General features: G+C 43.8%; 1 protein-coding gene across 1 annotated transcript; it reads left to right on the top strand.

Moving 5' to 3' along the window:
• Nucleotides 1–8,252: 8,252 nt before the first annotated feature.
• MEFV (MEFV innate immunity regulator, pyrin) lies at nt 8,253–20,010 on the top strand. Its single transcript, XM_054589486.1, has 10 exons — nt 8,253–8,539; nt 11,131–11,757; nt 12,781–13,166; nt 13,592–13,687; nt 16,026–16,256; nt 16,660–16,682; nt 18,420–18,535; nt 18,713–18,745; nt 19,102–19,134; nt 19,295–20,010. Exons 1-10 carry the CDS (start codon nt 8,263–8,265, stop codon nt 19,843–19,845), a joined length of 2,373 nt encoding a protein of 790 aa, XP_054445461.1. The 5' UTR covers nt 8,253–8,262; the 3' UTR covers nt 19,846–20,010.
• The last annotated feature ends 250 nt before the right edge of the window (nt 20,011–20,260 follow it).

The following is a 20,260-nucleotide window of genomic DNA, read 5'->3' as shown; positions in this document are numbered from 1 at the left end:
TATTTTTTTCTCTATGAGTACAGTCTGCTTTTTAAAAACTATTTCCAAATCCTCTGCATGCAGTAAAAACATTCCATTTAATGAGGTTTTAAGTTTTTTTATAAAAATAGTGAGCAAAACATTAAAGTCTTTCTCTAACATTTAGCTTGCTATATTTTCTGTTTTGCCTTATAATTTCACATGGAGAACATATTCATGGATTATGTTTCATGTGCCATAAAATGTTTAAATATTAAAACAAAAATGTATAGAAGACATAGAGTGTAAAGCACAACCCCTTCCCCCAATTCTACTCTCATTTCTTGAGTCTCCCTTCAGATATTTAATTTTTTAAAAATATTTCTACTATTTACAGACATGGGATTATACTATCACATTGTACTATAAACATGTTCTTTTCATTTAATATATTTCGTCAATCTTTGCACATTAACAAATGGAAAACCACCACATTGTTTTCAACAGATACAGTGCAATCCATGGAATAGAGTCACCAAAACTTATTAAGCCAGTATCCTATCAATAGCCATTTGTTTACAGTTGCTAACTAATTGACAAGTGTGGCAGGCAAGGGAATGCTCCAGATAGAACACAGGGATTTAGGTAAGAAGGTGTCCCACACCGTACCATGCAGGTGAATATAGTCTGGCTATGTTTACCTGAGATTAGAAAATAGTCTTGATGGTGATGCCTGGCAGTACCAGGGGAGGTCAAGGGAGGCCTCAACACAACCCAGGTTCACCCGATCCAGGTTCTTGTCACAGAATGAGAAAGGATCCAAGAGCTTGACAGAGGGATTTAGCAAAGCATAGTAAATTTATTAAAGTGATAGTATACACTCAAGAAGTGAGAATGGCCCACTTCAGAGAATGAGACATGCAGATGGAGTCTGGGTGGGAAGTTTTTATTAAAAGTAGGCAAGGCAGGGTTAGGGTAGTTTCCTGCTTCTGGCACTGGGGGGGGGGGGGGTGACTGACTTGGCTTGTTCTTGTCTCTCCAGGTAGCAGTTTCTTTCTGGTCCTCTCAATTACAGGAAATTGTAGAGGAGGAACAGGTGATCAGTGAAGGTCACAGCTGTGATGTTCTAGCCAAGACAGTAAAGGGGGGGCGGGTAGAGCTTTAGGTCTTTATTCCCTATTTAGTTTTCCTGCCTCAGTGGGAAGAACAATTTAAGTCCTTCCCACTGAGGCAGGAACTAGAATAGTTGTAACTAGAAATACAGATAGGCCACCCAGCTGGGTGTTCCACCACCCTTGTCACCCCCCAGTACACTTTGATCAAAGAAAATCTTTCTTGAAGATGAGATATGCAAAACAGTTAAAAAGTAGGGGCTGCTATGGCTGATGTGGGGGTCTATGCCTAGAACCTCCTTGTAGGTTCCCCCAGGTGGAAGTCAAGGACATCCATGAATGCCTTTAAATGATAAACGAAGCTGTAAGTGCATATATCCTTTTCTACCATTATCCTTATGGAGCATAGATAGCATTGAACAAGATTTTTCCAAAGGAATCATGATTCAGAGACGTTTAAGGGTCTGTACTCTAGGGTTCCTAGGGACAGTGTTTAAAAACCGAGATGGCAGAGCTGATGTTGGTGTAAAACAGGGGTCCCCAACCGTCAGGCTACAGACTAGTATCGGTCCATGTCCTGTTAGAAACCTGGCCACACACCACGGAGTGAGCGACTGGCAAGTGAGCGAAGTGGCATCTATATATACAGCCGCTACCCATCACTGGCATTACCTCCTGGGCTCCACCTTCCATCAGATCAGCAGCAGCACTAGATTCTCATAGGAGTGCAAACCCTGCTGTGAACTGCACATGTGAGGGGTCTAGATGCTGCTCCTTATGAGACTCTAATGCCTGATGACCTGAGGTGGAGCGGGGGCGATGATGCTAGCCTGGGGAGCGGCTGCCAATGCAGATTATCGTTAGCAGAGACATTTCACTGCACAGAGACCATAATAAGTCAGTTGTTTGCAGACTCACGTCAAAAGCATATCAGTGAGTGGCAGGTGACAAGCTGCATCTGGTGGCAGGCGTTAAGTCAGAATCTGACACTTAATTTTGACCGAGGTGGCTCACCCATTATTTTATTTACCACTTCGGTCTGCACGTCTTTCCCACACTGCATACTTTTCTGTCACAGTTTTGGTAAGCCCACATGCTAACACTAGCATGTGAGTTGTGTAATTATTTCATTATATATTACAATGTAATAGTAATAGAAATAAAATGCACAATAAATGTAATGTGCTTGAATCACCACCCCCTTCCCTCCGTGGAAAAATTGTCTTCCACGAATCAGTCCCTGGTGCCAAAAACGTTAGGGACCGCTGGTATAAAGGACCCATTTCTTTCACAGCTCTTACCATGACTTGAAATTATCATTTACTCCCCTCTCTCCTGAGAGGAGCCCCTTGGGGCAGTAATCTTACCTGACGTGACTACCCTCACCCCTGGCATAGTCATAAGTAGCTACATACTAGGCACTTGGTGAAAGAGTGAAGGAAGTCTACAGGGTCATAGAGGTGGGAGGGATCGGAGCGTCACCGGCTTCGGCGCAGGTCGGAGGCGCCGAGCACCGAGTCGAATCTACTTCCCGGGATTGTTCTCGGAACCAGCGGCAACAACCGCTCCTCCTCCGTGCCCAGCAAGAGGCCAATTTGACAAGAAACAGCTCATCAACGATGAAGGGGCCCAGCGACCTCTAGGAGACTAGGACCGAGTGAGCCCACCCTCCAGCCCTCGGATTAGTCCCGTATACTCCCTGAGCCCCCTGGGAGTCCCACGAGCATCTGTATTCGCCTCGTGGAGGACGGAAGCAGAGGCCTGGCAGGAGCTGCCCGCAGAGATGGGTCGCGTCTCCCGGAGCTTCCCCCTACCTCGAGCAGAACCCTCTGAGCCAGGTAGAGGGAGTGCGCGGGGCGGGGGGCTCGACTCCAGCCCCTGCCTGCCTGTTGGGGCTCTACCCGGACACTTCCCCTTTTAGCTTCGGGCTGCTCTTCCCGTAAGCAAACGCCCTCCTCCCCCAAGCCGCTCCTTCTAGGAGCTGTTGCCCCAGAGAGGTGCTGCAGAGCTTCGCACCCGCCCAGACCACGCCTTCCTGTCCCCAGGCTGCAAACCGGGTGCGGGCCGTGTCCTGGAGGTGACCGTGTACTGGAGCAAAGATCTCTACCTTCACTGACACAGTCCAGATGTGCCGGGCACTGGAACACCAAAGAATGAAGTTGACACAGCCCACGGTGCCAGGCACTTCTGCGTACATTATCTCATTGAATTCAGGACACAACCCATTTGACAGGAAACGAGCTCAGAGAAGTGCAGTAACTTTCCAGGTCACATAGGTCCTAGATCTTGGAGTCCCGTATTTCCCCACTACTTCTTGCAGCTCCCAAACTCATTGTCAGTGTCCCTCAGTTTCAGTATGAGGTGGGAGCAGGAATGACAAGCATGGGCAAGAGGGATCAGCTCTGCCAGGGGTGAGAGGATGATGAGGGGGGAGTGGGGACAGGATTATGTAAACCAAATTTCAAAGGGTGCGGCAAAAGGAGCAGTCACCCTCTGAGTGACTGTGTTGTCCTCCTTCACTGACCTGTAAGCTTTTTTCGTTTAAGGACTGTATGCCCAAAACGAGCTTCCTAGGGTCCTTACAGTGGTAGAGCAAATTTTTTTCAATTTTTAAAATTATAAAATGTTTAAGTACATAGAAAAAGTTAAAGACTAAAATGAACACCCATTGACCACCTAGATTAACAATCGGAATAAATAATGTGTATAACACATTATAGCTTATAAAGCCTCTTGCTTAAGTTACCATATTGCAAATGAAGCCCCCATCGGTGGGCTGGTTGGGGACCTATTCGGATCTCATTACTGCACCACCTCAGCAGGTCACAGTCACCCACTGAACCCCACTTTGGAAAGCTGGCTTCCTCTTCTTGGTTTTCATCCTGCTCAGGATATTGTAGGTTGCCCCAGAAATCAGTTTGCCCTCAGCACAGTCACAAGCGTGTTTCTCATTGGTAGATTCCTTGCCTGAAATTTACTTGGAACTTGAAGGGTTAGCCCCTCAGAGTCTCAGATTTCTTCCTTAAAGTTCAATACACTGGAGGCAAGGGAGAATTCATGTCACAATGGGATCCGTTATTCTCCACTCCAGCTTAACACAGGAACTCTTCCATGATCTTCCCAGCAGTTCTTTCCATTTTCTCAATAGCAGGTATGTATCATATTTAAATACTACTTTAGAGACATCTTTTATCATGATGGTTGGGGGGACAGGAGTGATAGCACTTTAGAGGCTAAGGTAATTATAAAATACTTTTTAAAAACTGTCTTTTTCTTATTATAAAAAGTAATACATATTGACTTAAAAATAACAAAATGATGCAAAGATGAATGTAATAGTGTTGCTGGCCAGGGTCTGGGCCAGGAGAAGGTCTATGTTGGGCCCACCAGTAGTGTGTGGGTCTTGATTTTGTGTAGGAAATATTTCACAACATGAGTCCAGGTGGTTTTCAAAGTATGTTCATTAAAGCTGGGGACAGTGAAACAAAGGAAGAACTTAAGGTAAAAAAAAAAAAAAAAAAAAAAAGCAGCAGGAAAGAGCCTAGGCAAGGCTGCTTTGGCTCACTAAGAAATAAAAGTCATAGTGACAGAAGTGAGCTCCCTGGCAAGTCAGAGACAAAGAGAGCCTTAGAGACAGGTTCAGGATGAGCTGCTGCTGCCTGCTGTTCCTCTGATTGCAAGTCTCGTGGGGTCACTTAGAGTTTAGGAAAAAACAACAGAGATATGAGGCATGTATGAGAGAGTACACCGTGTGTCCTTTGTTTTGAGACTTTTCTTCTTTGGCTGGTTGGAATCCTAGGGGAGGTCTAGGGTCTTAACAGAATATTCATTAGCTTTTCAGGTGTGTCCTTCAATATGTTAACTCATCAAAATGTGCATATAGAGGGGTCAGGGGTTATTTTCTGGTTAGTTTCATTTTTAAAAAACATTATTAAGAACATCATTGAAGAGGGACTGGGACCTAGGCTGTTCTGTCCCAGGACAGTCTGGAATGTGTAAAACATTTGCTCCTAAGAGTCCTTCGTTAGGGGAGATAAAATTTTGTGATTCATTAGCTGACTGTAAATTGCTCATATCCTGTGGCCTTAATTATTTTGTCGCAGTTTCTCTTATTCCATTTGTCAAGGAATTTCCCTAGATTCTTACTATCCTGTCACAGTAGAAAGTGAAGCCTCTGATGACCAGGAATGGAGTAAAGACTGGAGTGTCTCAGTTGTGCATTACTTAGGAATAAAAGGAGAGTCTGGACCCTATGCAGCAGCTGCATTGGATTTAGACTTAACACATTGTCCCTAAAAAGGGCACACATAAGTCACAGAGGTATATGAAATAAGAGTGCAACACTCCACTCAAATTGTTAAGTCAAAGATGTAAAATGTACCCCAAGAGCTATAATCATATTTTCACATTTCTTCATTATAAAAACTCACTAGAGCCTAAAAAAATATAAGCTTAATGAGCCTCTCTTGACCTAGAAAGTCCTCAGTGACATCAAAACATCACTTTTCAAGAAGTCCCTTCCTCAGAAAGGCCCATTGCAGAAGATGTCACTAAAATTGCAAAAGAGAGTGGAAAGCCCAGCTTCATATCCAGCTCTGTCATAGGTGATTTAGTCTCAGCTTAGAGGAGTTTCCTGGCCAGTCAAGACAGGATCACAGACCAAAGAAACACAAAGGACTCTGTAATCGTATCATTTCATCATTTTTGCGTCAGCAGTGGGAGGTTACCACTTTCCATAATCTTGTACTGGCCCTGGTCCTAGAGACACCCCAGTCAACACGCTTCTGACCAACCGAAGAATTTCACAATCTGACATTTGCACCAGAAATGCGCATTTGGGTTAATCCGTTTTTTAGGGAAAATGTTGGGTTGGGGGTTATCTTTTCATCAGGCTCCAGAGAATAGGATGTTGTCAGCTGTTAAACCAAAAGCACTAAATACTCTATAAAATACAAAGCCCATGAGTCAATTGGACAATGCGATAAATTCAGTCAACCAGAACTCATTGAAGCCGTGATCTCAAGCTGATCACACACAGGGTTGTTTGTTCAGCCAGGCATCAAAATGTTGTCACTGACCTGTGGGAGTGGTCAGTAAGGCTCATTTTGAGCTTCACTGGTCAGCTAAAAAGGTGACATCCATACTTAGAGATGCACAGGTAAAAAAAAAATTCATACAGGAGACAACATTGCAAAGTGACTAAAAGAGTGGGTTTGAATCCTGGCTGTAGGCAAGTCACTAAGCCACTAATTCTGTCTGTAAATGGGGTGGTGAATCCTGCCGTGAAGGGGAGCTGCAGACACTCTGGGAGGGAATGGATATAAACCAAGCTGCACCTGGCACAGAGTGAGCACCGTTAGAAGGTAACTACGTTACCAGCAAAACATCTGTAAACCAAAAATGTCATGAGAAAGACAAAGGTTAAACCAGAATATGGATTGTATGTCATAATCTAAGTGACAGAAATATCACCATTTTTCAACCACCATTGTAGCAAATTATTTAAAAAAAGGTCATCAATGAATGCTAAAACCACGGGGTGAAAGATGGTGGGAGAACCAGACATTTCTGCACGATGAGGTTACTAATTAATTACAAAGAAAAATATCCCTTTATAATGGAGAGACCGCAAGGATGCCTGAACCCTCAGTCTAATAATAAGGAAACAGTCACACAAATCTAAATTGAGAAAAATTCTATTTGGAATAGGCTTTTCAAAAAACATAAATGTCTTGAAAGAATAAAAACAGAGCAGGGAAGTGGGGAAGTGTTCTAGATAAAAGGACACTATAAAGACATGACCAACTAAAAGCAATGCCTGATCTCTGATTGGGCCCCAGATTTAAAAAAACAAACAAACAAAAACAAAACTGTCAAGGGCATTTTCAAGACAATTGAGGAACCTTTATTTAACAATGTTACATTTCCTGAGTGTAATGACTGTATTCTGATTATTTGAAATAATATACTTGTATCCTTGTTCTTAGTATTTAGGATATCTAGAGTATTTGGAGTGCTACCTGATAACGTTTTTAATTCATTATCAAATGGTTAAAAAAAAAGTGGTGCATGAATATAAGAAAGGTGGGGGGAGAGAGAGAGAAGAAGAGAATATCACCAAATACTATAAAATGTAAACAGTTTGTGCATCCAAGTAAAGGCTTTCTATGTGTTCATTGTACTTATGCTCTCAACTTTTCTGTAGGTTTGAAATTTTGAAAATTTTCAAAACAAAAAGCTGGGGATAAAAATCAGGTTATGCAGAAAGACAGAAGCAGTTAACTGAGGAAGAGGTCAGCTCATCACACATACAACTGCCATGAGCGCCCCTGGGACCCACAATGGGCTGTGAGTTCCAAAGGACACCTATTCCTTTTTTCACCTTGTTTCTCGAGCCTCCTGACAGGGTGTTCAGAAGATGTGTCCTGTGAATGTGCATAGAGGAGTGTTCTCTCACTTGGACATGGTCCCGGGAAGCCAGAGCAGTCAGCCCTGGGAACAAGCAAATGAGGACGTTGGTCCTGAGCGTGGCACTATGAGGCCCTCATGTTGCCGGTGGTACCGACAATTGGAATTGCACCCACAGGGGTGACGCTAGGGCTTGCCTCCTGACAGGGCCCTCAGGCCTTGCCTGCCTTATTGGGCAGAGAACCTCAAAGCTTGCAGGACTGTATTTGCTGCTCCCTATTCCCTCAACTATTGGCTCTGGATGGTCAATAAAACCCAAGAGTCTGGAAAACAGTTGGCCAGAGGGGCTGACCCTCATCATGGTCCTTTCCAGCATGGGACCAGGGACTCTGTTCCCATCCCTGAATCCTTAAAGTAGGAAAGAAGGAAGCATGTGAGTGCCTGCCCAAGGATCCAGAGACTGGAATCCAATCCCAGATGCTCCCTCACAGACTTACTCACAGCTCTACACTCTAGCCCTTGGAGATGAGATCTGGGGCACTGGAGGACCACATGTGTGACAGGCATTGAGCCCTCCCAGCTGGAAAAGCATCTGAATCTAGGAGAAAGAGAACACAAGCCACCAGTGACCTCTTATAGTCTCAGTTCCCATCAGAGCGCAAGGTATTTCCTGTGCCTTTTCCGTTATTTCACAAGTTCTTCTCACCCTCTGGGCTCCAAGACAAAGGGCCTTTTCTCCTCCCAGAAGCCAGACAGCTGGCTCCAGCCTCTCCTGGTCAACACCATGGCCAAGACCCCCAGTGACTATCTGTTACACTCCCTGGAGGAGCTGGTGCCCTATGACTTTGAGAAGTTCAAGTTCAAGCTGCAAAACACCAGTATGGAGAAGGAGCATCCTCGGATACCCCGAGGCCAGCTCCAGACAGCCAGACCAGTGAAGCTGGCCACTCTGCTGCTCACCCACTATGGGGAGAAGTGTGCCGTGCAGCTGACACTGCAGGTCCTGAGGGCCATCAACCAGAACCTCTTGGCAGAGGAGCTCCACAGGGCAATTGGCCCAGGTAAGCAGACCCCATGTCCCTTCCTCTGCTAGCTGTTCTTAAGGTGGAGTGTAATGTGCAAGAATGAGCACTCTATAACTTAGGGGCTAGGATTCCCAGGTCTGCCATGGCACTAGTAACTTTGTCAAGCAAGGCCCTTTTTCTGCTCTGGTCTTTGGAGCTGGATTAGTAAAACTAAGGCTCCCAATGGCTTAAAAAGGACAGCAGCAGGGAGTGGGCAGCTGGGATTATGACTCAGGGAAGGATCAGGAGACTCAGGAGCGAGGTGCCTGCTCTCAAAGAATTCCTCATGGTGTTATCAACACCTGTGCACAGACAAGTATCTAGGTGAGCAGAAATGGCTTGCTAACTATCATATTAACAGAGTTTATAGGTGATCTTTTCATTGTTAACCATCTAATTTCAGTTTTGAGTTCTCCGTTAACACATTTTACAAAAGCATTTTAAAATTGTCAAGAGGACTTTCTCCTTTTTCTTCTCTTCCCCTTTCTCTCTTTCCTCCTTCGCTCCCTCCCTGCCTTCCTTTTTTTCCTCTTTCTCTTCTCTCTCTCCTTTTGCTTCCCCTTCTTCTAGTTGTTCTGCTACCCTTTTGCTATACTTTCCAATTTTGTTATATTATAATCAAATAATGTGGCCTATTTGATTTCTGCTTTTAAAGACTTTTTAACGATTTGGAGGCAGCTAACAAATGGTTAGTTTTTTAAAATATTCTTTGGTGTTTGAATTTTTCTCTGATTTCTACATTTTAAGAATACATTAGGAATGCTTTTCATGTGTTTCTATGTGGGAAAAGTTTAAATAACATAAAAATTCTCTGCTCTTTGAACGAATGATAGAATTAAACCAACTGTAATCTGAATCTGGATTAATTTGATAAATAGAATTTTTAAATAACTTTTTCATGTTTTTAAATCTGGTTATTAGCATCGTCAGGGTTTCTCACCAGTTCTTAAGCCAGCTTTTGTAAATTACGTTTTCTTACAAAGCCAACAGCAAAGTGTTTTAAACAATTTAAAATAATTTATTAAGAGTTTCCTCAAACCAAATATTAAAGTGCTAATTACAGGTTACCTTCATTTCTTTATTATAGTAGTAGTAGTTTTCAAATTATATCCCAGGATGAAATTTCAGGGATTATTTTGAATATTAGCAAATACTTGATTCAAAGTTTAATTTTTTTAACTTAAAAAACCCTACAAATTCATATTAAAGTGTATCAGTAACCAAATTTTAAAATACTGAAGACTACCAGTGTGATAGCTCATGCTTGAACTCCTTTTTATGTAAATCTTGGAATTAAGCCTTTTCTGTCATTTCTTTTTTATTAAACAGTATCCTGAAATTTGAAGGCAAGCTGTTTTGTAAAAAAAATTACCATTTATACTCACTTATCTGTGTGAGTTAGGATTTTCTTCACCTCATGAAACCAAAGGGGAAAACAGAAATAAATTACTTTCTGAAATTTTAACTGTCCTTCATAACCTGATTTCAAATTTTTACGCCAAGCACCTTAATTCTTTTTTTCAAGTTTTACTGAGAAATAATTGACATACATTACTGTGTAAGTTTAATCATACATACAGCATGATGGTTTGATTTACATATGTTGTGCAATGATTACCACATAGTTTCAGCTAACACCCTTTTTCTCATACAGTAAATGGGAACTCTTAGAATTTGCTCTCTTAACAACTTTCCAATATATCATACAACAGTGTGGAAATTCTCCTCACCCTAATTATCTGGGGACAATGCCACCTAGCACCCTCTCCAAATGAAATTACTCTCTTGAGGTTTTTTGGACTACATGAATAATGTGAATTTGAGCAGAGGCCTACAAGAGAGCACTTGTGTTTACAAATCTTCAGGATTTTCCTTCTCTACTATATCTAATGTCAAGATCTACAGGTACACATTCTTTCTGTCCTCTTCTGTATGGAAGGTTTTCTTTTTTTTCATTTAAAACCCTTAAATATGGATTTTCAAACATACTCAGGGGTAGAGAGTTCTATACGCCTCTTTTGTACCCATCACCCACTTCAGTGATTATCACTATTTCGCCATTCTGAATACAGCTATTCTTCCCCTTGCTTACTATTGTAATTGAGGTTTGTTTTTCTGATAAATTTATTTATTTATTTTTAACTGAAGTAGCAGTGGTTGCTAATGTTTCAAGCGTACATTATAATTCAATATCCGTATGCACTACAGCTTGCTCACCACCAAAAGTCTAGTTTATGCTTGTTAATTCTTTATTAATTGATTTTATAAGTGAATTATTTATTTATTGATTTTATAATCACACACAAATTTATACCAAAAACTAGGGTTTTATTTACTTTATGTATGAAGAACTCTGTTTTTTGGAATTCTTATATTGGAAATAAATTCTCCTGCCTAGAAAGTTTGAAAGCACTATATGAAAAATATATAGCAAATAGTATGCTTTCATTTAATGGCAATTGACTACTATTGTTTAGAATGCTTGGAATTGTTCTAATTTCTGAGAGGGTTCTGTCCTCTCTCTTCCCCCAGTCCTTGGCCCTGAGCACCTAACATTTTCATGCCTTTACATCTCCTTGTCTTTTCAGAATATCCGATACAAGAAAGTGGAACTGACTGTTCGGCAATGTCTTGTTCATCTGGTGAGAATAAGCTCAAAAACCTGAGGATACCAGATGGCCTGGAAGGTGACAGGCAGCAGCAAGGTGGTGATGGGGCAGCTAGCCAGCCAGAGGCCGGGAAGGGGCCCCAGAAGAAGCCTCAGGGCAAACGGAGAGACCAGAAGGGCTCAGAGGGCCTGGATGTTCAGGGCAAGACAGGCACCAGGGGTATGGTTCTGTCTTCCAGGAGAGGTCCACTCCCAGGCAAGCCGCAAAGGGAGAAGGGGAACAATTCGAGTGTCAGGCTACGCAGAAATGCCAGCTCTGCAGGAAGACTCCAAGGACTCTCCAGTGGGTCACTTTCTGGGTCTCCAGGGAGGAAAGAATGCAAGATATCTGAAGCATATGTACCTTCAGAACAGAATCGACCCAAAAGTCTTCAATTTACTATTTCTTCAGGAGAGAGAGAACTGCCCAATCCAGAAACTCTTCTGCTTCAAGATAAAATGAGAAGTGAGAATCCTGATTCAGCAATTACTGCCCACAAAGTGGCCACTCTGGATGTAGGGGCTACTGTAGCTCTGGAGAAAGGCTCAGGAAATCCAGAACATTCTGTGATCCTGGATGGGGAAGCACCCAGGAATATGCTTTCCAATATATCATTGGCTGGAAAGGAGAAGACCTGGGAGCATCCAGAATCCACAAGAATTCTGGAGAAAAATAAAAGTGAGGGTCCAGAGACCCCTAGGACCTTAGGAGAGGTGGTAGATGGTGTGTTCCATGAGCTTTCAACCCCAGAAGTCGTTGCATCTTCAGGTAAGAAAGGACCCCAGAATCCAGAAGACCTGGTATCCTTAGGAATGGTGACCTGTGCAGGTATTCCTCCACAAACCTTCTTTTATCCACATTGCATTTTGGGTGCCCTCTGAAGTCCCCAACCCTTTGAGAATCTGTTGGAGGCTGTGAATCCTGAAAAAAACCTATATATACATACCTTCACAAAATGTTGCCTTAAATTTCAGTTAGTAATTTCTTACACACTCTGAAGTCCTGCTTTAGAAATCCAAGGACTTCATGGGACCCCAGGCTGAGCACCAGGGAAAGACTGGGTAAAAATATCCCCTTTTCTCAATAACCCTATGGCCATATGTCATGGGGCCGAGAATCTGCCATTTGCCTCTCAGGGAGAAGAGCTGTTGGCCAAAACCCTAGATCTCTTTTATACTAAGAAGGCAGAAATTACGATTATGTTGGGTTTTGAATGACATAGTAACAGTAAATGAGTAGCCTGGGTGGTTTTAAGTGGTAAAGCAAACACTGGCCAAAATGTCTGTCTTTTTATCACCTGTTAGATCAGTGTATGTGTGAGAAGAAGGCATAGAATTTATAGCAAAAGGCCTTTCTTCAATGTAAGAATTCCAGGCCTCAGGACTGTCATCAGATCTAGCCCTTGGCTCTCAGTACCAGGGACTTGTCTGTTGCCTTGCTGGAGTGAAACTGGAGGACAATCTAGGAAGTGGCCACAGTCTAAAAGAGAACCCACGTGACCTAAACATGGGCTCTTTCTCTCCTGTGCTTTTGCATTACCCTTTTGTAACATCTTGGGTTTGTCACTCAGGAGATGTTCCCACTGTTCCATCCTAGGGAGACTGCAGAATGAAGCTGTGTGTCCCGTCTGCCGTGCCCAGCAAGGAGACCCAGTTGGTGGCACTTGTGTGCACAATTCCTGCAGCTGCTCCATTGATTCTAGGGATCCTAAGACCCCGGGTGGTTGCTTGCCCAGCTGCCCCAGGTGCCAGGCCTCACTCCCAGTGAAGAGCTCTGGAGGCCTTGAGAAACAGGAGGGCCTACAGACGGCCAGCCTGAACCCCAAGCCCCTGCCGCAATGTGCGCGTCACATGAAGCAGGTACAGTTGCTCTTCTGCGAGGACCACAGGGAACCTATCTGCCTCATCTGCAGCCTGAGTCAGGAGCACCGAGGCCACCAGATACGCCCCATCGAGGAAGCTGCCCTGGAATACAAGGTAGGGCTTCTTGCCTGGGGCCTCTCTCTGCTGAGCACTTGGACATGCAGGGGCTTGCTTCATTTTCCTCATAACCCTAGGAGTTTGGTGCATTAGTCCCCATCCTTGAGCCAAATGGCAAAAACACAACACAAACCAGGATAGCAAAGGGAGGATTTATCACTTTTGTGTAGCTCAGAGGTCCAAGGGCTTCACTTCAGGTATGGCTGAATCCAAATGCTCACAAGGTCATTATGAATTTCTTTTTCTTGTTTCTGCTTCCCTTGGTGCAATGGATTCATTCTCTTTTCTGGGCACCCCTCCATTTGCTCTTGGCTGCAACACCCTCTGCTTTACACCCCAAAGCAGATTTTTCCCTCTAGATTTGGCACCAACTAAACATGGCAGGAGACAAGTTTAAGCTTCAACAAGTACTCTTTGTCCAGGAGCAAATTCAGAAGCAGCTGAAGCATCTGAAGCAGCTGAGAAAATCTGGAGAGGAGCAGAGATCACAGGGGGAAAAGAACACAGCAAACTACCTGGTAAGGTCAAGCATGTTCTATGGCAAGTCTTTACCCAGGTTCACCCCTGCAGAAGGAGGGAGGGGACAGAGCATAAACAGGGGTCCCCGAGGTTCTGTTCTTGTTCATAGGAAAGCAGAGCTGATCATACATTTAGAATTACCTGCTCTTACGAGGCAGGGGGCAAGGAAGTAACAGGTGTTCAAGGATGAGCTTGTCCCTGGAGAAGGGGATCAACCACCACAGGGAGGGGTATCTCCAAGGATGCTGTCACACTTTCTCATACTCACCATAAAATGGTTTAGAGAAATTAATGCCAATGGCTATGGCTGAGGGATGGGATTAAGGGAAAGGAAGGAGAGACTTTTCAACTTTGAATACTCTTCTTTATTGCTTTTATCATGGTTGTTGTCCTTTTTTTTTTTTTTTTTACAAAAACCATATTGATTTTTCAAATTCAAATAGTTAAAGTACACATTTTCTTTAAAACCACAGTTTTGCAACGCCATAAATTATTGGCCTTCCTCTGTGGGGCTGGTGTGCAGCCTCTTTCTTGGATGCATAAATTGCTTCCATTTTACCTGCAAGTGAAGGCACCTACCCCACAGAGCCGTGATTTATCTGATTCATTTCTGTTGGTTGGATCCCATCTCCTCCTCTGTGTCCCAAACTACTGTTGGGACCCATCACATCACAATGGGAAACAGGTAAAGAGGTTACAGCAGCATGGGCCCCCATGAAAACAAGATGCCGTTTTCAGAACTTCTCTTTTTTCCAATAATAAAAAAGAAATGTTTTAATCATAAGGGGAAAAGAAAGCTCTTCTTTATAGCATCATGCCAGCTAAAGCAAGTATAGAAGAATAGCTGAATTAGAAATTTTCATTATACAACTATCAATATAACAATTGACACCAACAGGAATCATCGATGAATGCTAAAATTTTTAGAAGATCATTAAAGTACAGGATATTTACTCACATTCAAAGTACACTCCCCAAATTACTTAAAACTATAAAGGAAATCACGTATATTTATAGTGGAGAGATCTGGTAGACACCTCCTTAATCAAGTGACCAATCCTAATATTGCAATAATGGTAATGGACAAACTAGACATTCTTTGCCTCCCCATGAGATGTGCTAGGAAGACCACAGCATTAAATATGTGGTACTCTGGCTAACAATGCTTAGCCTGAATTTAATAAGCAAAATTATCAGACAATTTTAGAATATAGGCTACTGAACGAGACAACTGACCTGTCCTTTAAAAAAAAATTCAATGTTACTCCCATCAGTAACATCAAAGGGTGAGGAGGCATTTTTGGTTTAAAGAACTAGTTAATCCTGTCCTTTTGAGCCAAAAATGATGAGACTTCTTAAGTCCAGTCTTAGCGGATCTGAAGGGCCCTCACCCTCCTTTGCAGAAGCTTCTATGGTGCTCTAGAACCACTTCACCTCTCCATAGAAGCTTCCTAGTGACGATGAGAAACAAGGTGATAGAGCTACTGGTTGACCAGAGTGCCATGGTAGTGGAAGTCAAGTTCACTTACATTCAAATAAATGGACTGACTATCCCATTCAGAGCCCTATTGAGACCTTTCTGCATGCCATCACTTGGGGCAGGGGACAGGGAGTGAAGTTTCCCTTCTGGAGAGCTTGTGGTCATAATCTTGTCCACTTATGACCCTGAGTATATGCCATCCTCGCACTAGCTTTCAAGAAAGGAAGAAGGTGATATGTATCTTAGTGTTCTGTGGCTGCTGTAACAAAACACCACCAACTGGGTGGCTTAAACCACAGAAATTTACTCTCTTGCAGTTCTGGAGGCTAGAAGTCCAAAATCAAGATCTTGGCAGGGTTGGTGCTTTCTGAGGGCACTAAGGGAAGGACATGTTCCAGGCCTCTCTCCTCAACTTGTAGCTGTCTGTGTCCTCCCTGTGTCTCTTCATATGGTATTCTCCTTGTGTGTGTGTCTGTTGTCCAGACTTATCCATTCCACTGGCCTACCCCACTCCAGTATGACCTCATCTTAACTAATTGCATCTGCAAAAACCTTGCTTCCGAATAAGATTATATTCTCAGGTACTAGAGGTTAGAAATTTAATATATGAATTTAGAGAAAACACAATTTAACCTGTAACAGGTTTTAGGGCATTTTCCAAGAGCCAGTCCCTTTCACCCTCAGTCTGTTGTGGAAGGTTCTGGTTCATTTTGCCTCCTGCTCTGGAATTCAGGCCTCTAAGAGGCTGAGGGAGCCTGCCTCTTATCCACCTCCAGGAGGTGGGCTTCTGGGGATTCCTTGGGCACACATCTACCCTACTGCACAGACCCCTATACCTCCCTGTTCCCTGTTCCCAGAAACAAATGGAAGCCCAGAAGCAGAGAGTCAAATACCAGCTGGAGAAGCTGTCCCGGTTTCTGGAGCAGCAAGAGCAGCTCTTTGTGGTCTGGCTGGAGGAGCTGGGCCAGACCATTGGCAAGGTCAGGGAGACATATGACACCCAAGTGTCCAGGGACATTGCCCTTCTCAACAAGCTGATTGAGGAACTGGAGGCCAAGCAGAGCCAGCCGGAATGGGAGCTTATTCAGGTGAGTGTGACTGGACCTGGCCTTGCCCTCCACACTGTCCCCAGTAGGATGACATGGGCTTCCAGCACTGACATCAGCTTTGTCCAGGTCCTTGGGGCCAACAGTGGGACTTGGTCTTGGTGAGCTGCAATGCTTCTTGTGACCACACCCATTTGATAAGCTTTTAGGAGCTCAGAGTGGCCCAGAATCCAGGGGTTCGCCTGGCATCTCCCAGAAGAGATCAGCAGGGCTTGGGGGCAGTTATGTTGCAGGCCACAGCTGGGCTGCCACCTCGGGGAATTAGGATTAGAATTGGGAGAGGTGCTCCAGTTTTGCTGATGCCCTGGAGCCAGGAAGAGAGGCCAGTAGTCAGTGCATCCACTAGGAGACTGGTAAAGGAGATCTTCCCTCTTTTCTCTCCTAGGACATCGGAGTCACCCTGCAAAGGTATGGAGAGGTCCCCTGGTGATCCCTTGGGTATCCTGCAGGAAGCATTTTGTGAGGTAGTCCTAGAATGGAGATGTTCCCAACCCTGGGTTTGGGACTCCTCCCTCAGCTCCTCCCATTTCCTGTGGCTACCTAAGGCCTTTCTGGATTTGTGTAGGGAAAACAGGAGTGTCATCAGAAGGGAGAACATGGGCTTGAAGACTGGAAAGAATGAACACAGCCTGCTGTACTGATGGTGGCTTCCTAAGAAACCTTCCTAATAGATTGTGTCCTATGCAATTCACCTCATGAAAACTGTTCCTGCAGAGTGCTTGTGGCCTCAGGGAGGGAACCACTTTCCAGAAGTGGAGCTGCTAAGCCCAGGAGGCAGGGGAGGCGATTAGGGGGAGGAGGCTGAACATTACAATCACCTCAGGAGCTTTACAAAATACTGACATCCAGGTCCTGGAAGATGAATTAAAGCTGAATCTTCAGGAGTACAACCAAGAAATCAATTTTTAAGTCTTTTTTGTTGTTGTTGTTGTAAAATACACAAAAAATTCACCATTTTAACCATTTTTAAATGTACACTCAGTGGCATTAAGTACATTCACATTATTATACAACCATCACCTCCACCCATCCCCAGAACTTTTTCATCTTCCCAAATGGAAATTCCATTAAACAACTCTCATTCCTCCCACCCTGAACCCCTGGCAACCACCAGTCTACTTTCTGTCTTTATGAATTTGACTATTCTACCTCCCTCATATAAGTGGAATCATAAAATATTTGTACTTTTGTGTTTGGCTTATTTCATGTAGCATAATGTTTTCAAGGTTCATCCATGCTGTAGCATGTGTCAGAATTTCATTCCTTTTTAAGACTAAATAATATTCCATTGCATGTATACATCAAATTTTGTTTATCCATCCTTCCATCAAGGGACAATTAGATTGCTTCCACCTTTTGGCTATTGTGAATAATGCTGCTATGGATACCCATATGCATATATCTGTTTGAGTCTCTGCTTTCAATTCTTTGGGGTATATACCCAGAAGTGGAATTTTTCTATCATATGCTAATTATATGTTTAGTTGGTTTTTTTGAGAAACTACCATAGTATTTCCCAGAGTGTTTGCACCATTTTACATTCCCACCAGCAATGCTTAAGGGTTCAAATCTCTCTACATCCTTGTTAACACTTTTTTTTTATTTGATTGATTTCAGAGAGAGAGAGGAAGGAGAAACATAGATTTGTTCCACTTGCTTATGCATTCATTTGTTGATTCTTGAATGTACCCTGACTAGGGATTGAACCCCCAATCTTGGGATATTGGGATGATGCTCTAACCAACTGAGCTACATGACCAGGGCTCTTTTTTCTAAACAATAGCCATCCAAATGGGTGTCTCATTGAACTTTTTCCTGATCAATTATCATTTTATTTCAATAGAAAGAAAAAGACTAGAGAAGTGTAATTAATTTGACAGATAATTCTGGGCTGAGCATTTCAATATTGGAAGCATTTTAAGGCCATTATTGAAACTCATTGTGGAGTTAATATCAGTGGTTTTTAAAACTCCCCACGTGATGCAAATCCATGGCCAAAGTTGAGGACCAGTGTCTAGAACTTGAAGTCCAGGGAGGACTTTCTTTGTGAAGCCCACCCTGTGGAGATTGCACCTCCCTTCCATTTTATGAGGGCTTGGGCCACTCCCATGCTCCAGCCGTCTCTGGACAAGTTTTTGTTTCTAGGGCCAAGACAGTGACTATCCCTAAGCCATGGACCACCCCATTAGAGGTAAAAGAAAAGATCCACCTGATCCACCAGAAATCGGAGTTTGTGGAGAAGAGCATAAAGTATTTTTCAGGTAGGTGGGCTTGGGGAAAGATAGGAGGTGCCCACTCACTTCCTCCCTGAGATCCATGTATCCCAGAGCCCCTGGGCATCCCTTCTCCACCTCTCACAGCCTTCTGACTCTGCCTTCAGCCTCCCCCTGATCTTTCCCTAGTTCAGGAACTTAACTCTAGTTCCCTTTCTCCTTTAGAAACCCTGCGTTTGGAAATGGAAACCTTCAATGGTAAGTATGGTGGTGGTAATATGTGCTGAGCGGGAGTAATTGTGATATTCCCTTATACTGTTGATTTCTGGGCATTATTTAGAAGAGAGAAAAACACCTGTAACAAAGGCAAGAGAAAGGTCATAACAAGCCCTCACAGGCTCTGTGCAAGATTCCTTTAGGGGGGGCCAACTCATCAGACCACAGTCTCCAAGGCAGGCCCAGGTGCCTCGGAGGAATGGGGTTATAACCAAGCACAGAAACCAGGGTCCTGAACATGGGTGTCCTTGTCTTGTTGTGAGAACCAACAACAGATTTAACCCTTAAAATGGGAATGCTCAGGATTCCCCCCACCACCATCTCCTTTTTCTCTGTAGTTCCAGAACTGATTGGTGCTCAGGCACATGCTGGTAAGTGCCCAGATCAAGGTGAGGAGTCTTGGCCTGATGGGTCCCTGTGCTGTCCCTGTGTCCCAGAAGAACAGCCCTGTCCATGTTTCCTGGAGGTGGGGAGAACCTGTGGGGATGTTGTCCATGGACACCCAGCTAGGTATTCTAATTATCTCTGCAGTTAATGTGATTCTGGATGCAGAAACTGCCCACCCCAACCTCATCATCTCTGATGACCTGAAGAGTGTTAGACTTGGAAACAAGTGGAACAATATGCCTAACAGTCCAGAAAGATTTGATAGCTGCATCATCGCCCTGGGCTCTCCAAGTTTCATCTCTGGACGCCATTACTGGGAAGTGGAGGTGGGAGACAAGACAGGGTGGGTCCTAGGCCTCTGCAAGACATCCATAAGCAGAAAGGGGAGCATGACTCTATCACCGGAGAATGGCTACTGGGTGGTGATGAAGATGAAGCAACATGAGTACCAGGTGTCCACCTTTCCCCCAACCCGCCTGCGGATGAGGGAGCCCCCCAGGCATGTGGGCATCTTCCTGGACTACATGGCTAGATATATTTCCTTTTACAATGTGACAGCCAAATCTCACATCTACACATTCACCATCTCTTTCTCTGGGCCACTTCAACCTATCTTCAGCCCTGGGACTCATGATGGAGGGAAGAACATGGATCCTCTCACCATCTGTCCAGTGGGTGGCCAGGTGCCTCACTGAATGCCCTACACTCTTCATCTCTCTTCAAACTCCCAGCTTGTATCTTGAATTCATGCACTCAACAGTTATTGTATTTATACTGGGTTCTGGGTGCTTTGGGAAACAACAAATCAGAGAATAGTCCATGTACCCTAGGAGCTTATGGAGTAGCAGTAGAAGTAAGCTATGTACTCAAATAATGGTAAACCAAGGGTGAAAAAAGAAAACACATGTAATGATGACATGCCAAGTTTTCTTCAGAGTAGGAGGTGCATGGCTATTGCTCAATAAACCCTTGTATGGATTAGCGCCCTAAGAGGTTCCTGAGACAGAGATCCCACCCTCATTTTCCTTCAGGACCCCATGGTAAGGACATGTCCCCTCAGTTTATTCTCCCCTGTTTTGAGGACTTGGGAATTCTAGATTTAAAAAAAAA

This window comes from Pteronotus mesoamericanus, unplaced genomic scaffold (genome assembly GCF_021234165.1).
Source record: "Pteronotus mesoamericanus isolate MK-2021 breed Mesoamerican mustached bat unplaced genomic scaffold, CSHL_Meso_final scaffold_167, whole genome shotgun sequence".
In the NCBI taxonomy this organism is placed as follows: domain Eukaryota; kingdom Metazoa; phylum Chordata; class Mammalia; order Chiroptera; family Mormoopidae; genus Pteronotus; species Pteronotus mesoamericanus.
This window is presented reverse-complemented; position numbering and strand designations above follow the sequence as displayed.

Excerpts from the sequence above, each read along its gene's own strand:
- MEFV (XM_054589486.1), top strand. The coding sequence starts at position 8,263 with ATGGCCAAGACCCCCAGTGACTATCTGTTACACTCCCTGGAGGAGCTG. Across the intron at positions 11,758-12,780 it reads AGGAAATCCAGAACATTCTG|TCCTAGGGAGACTGCAGAAT; the intron begins TGATCCTGGATG and ends CCCACTGTTCCA. Across the intron at positions 13,167-13,591 it reads AAGCTGCCCTGGAATACAAG|GAGCAAATTCAGAAGCAGCT; the intron begins GTAGGGCTTCTT and ends CTCTTTGTCCAG.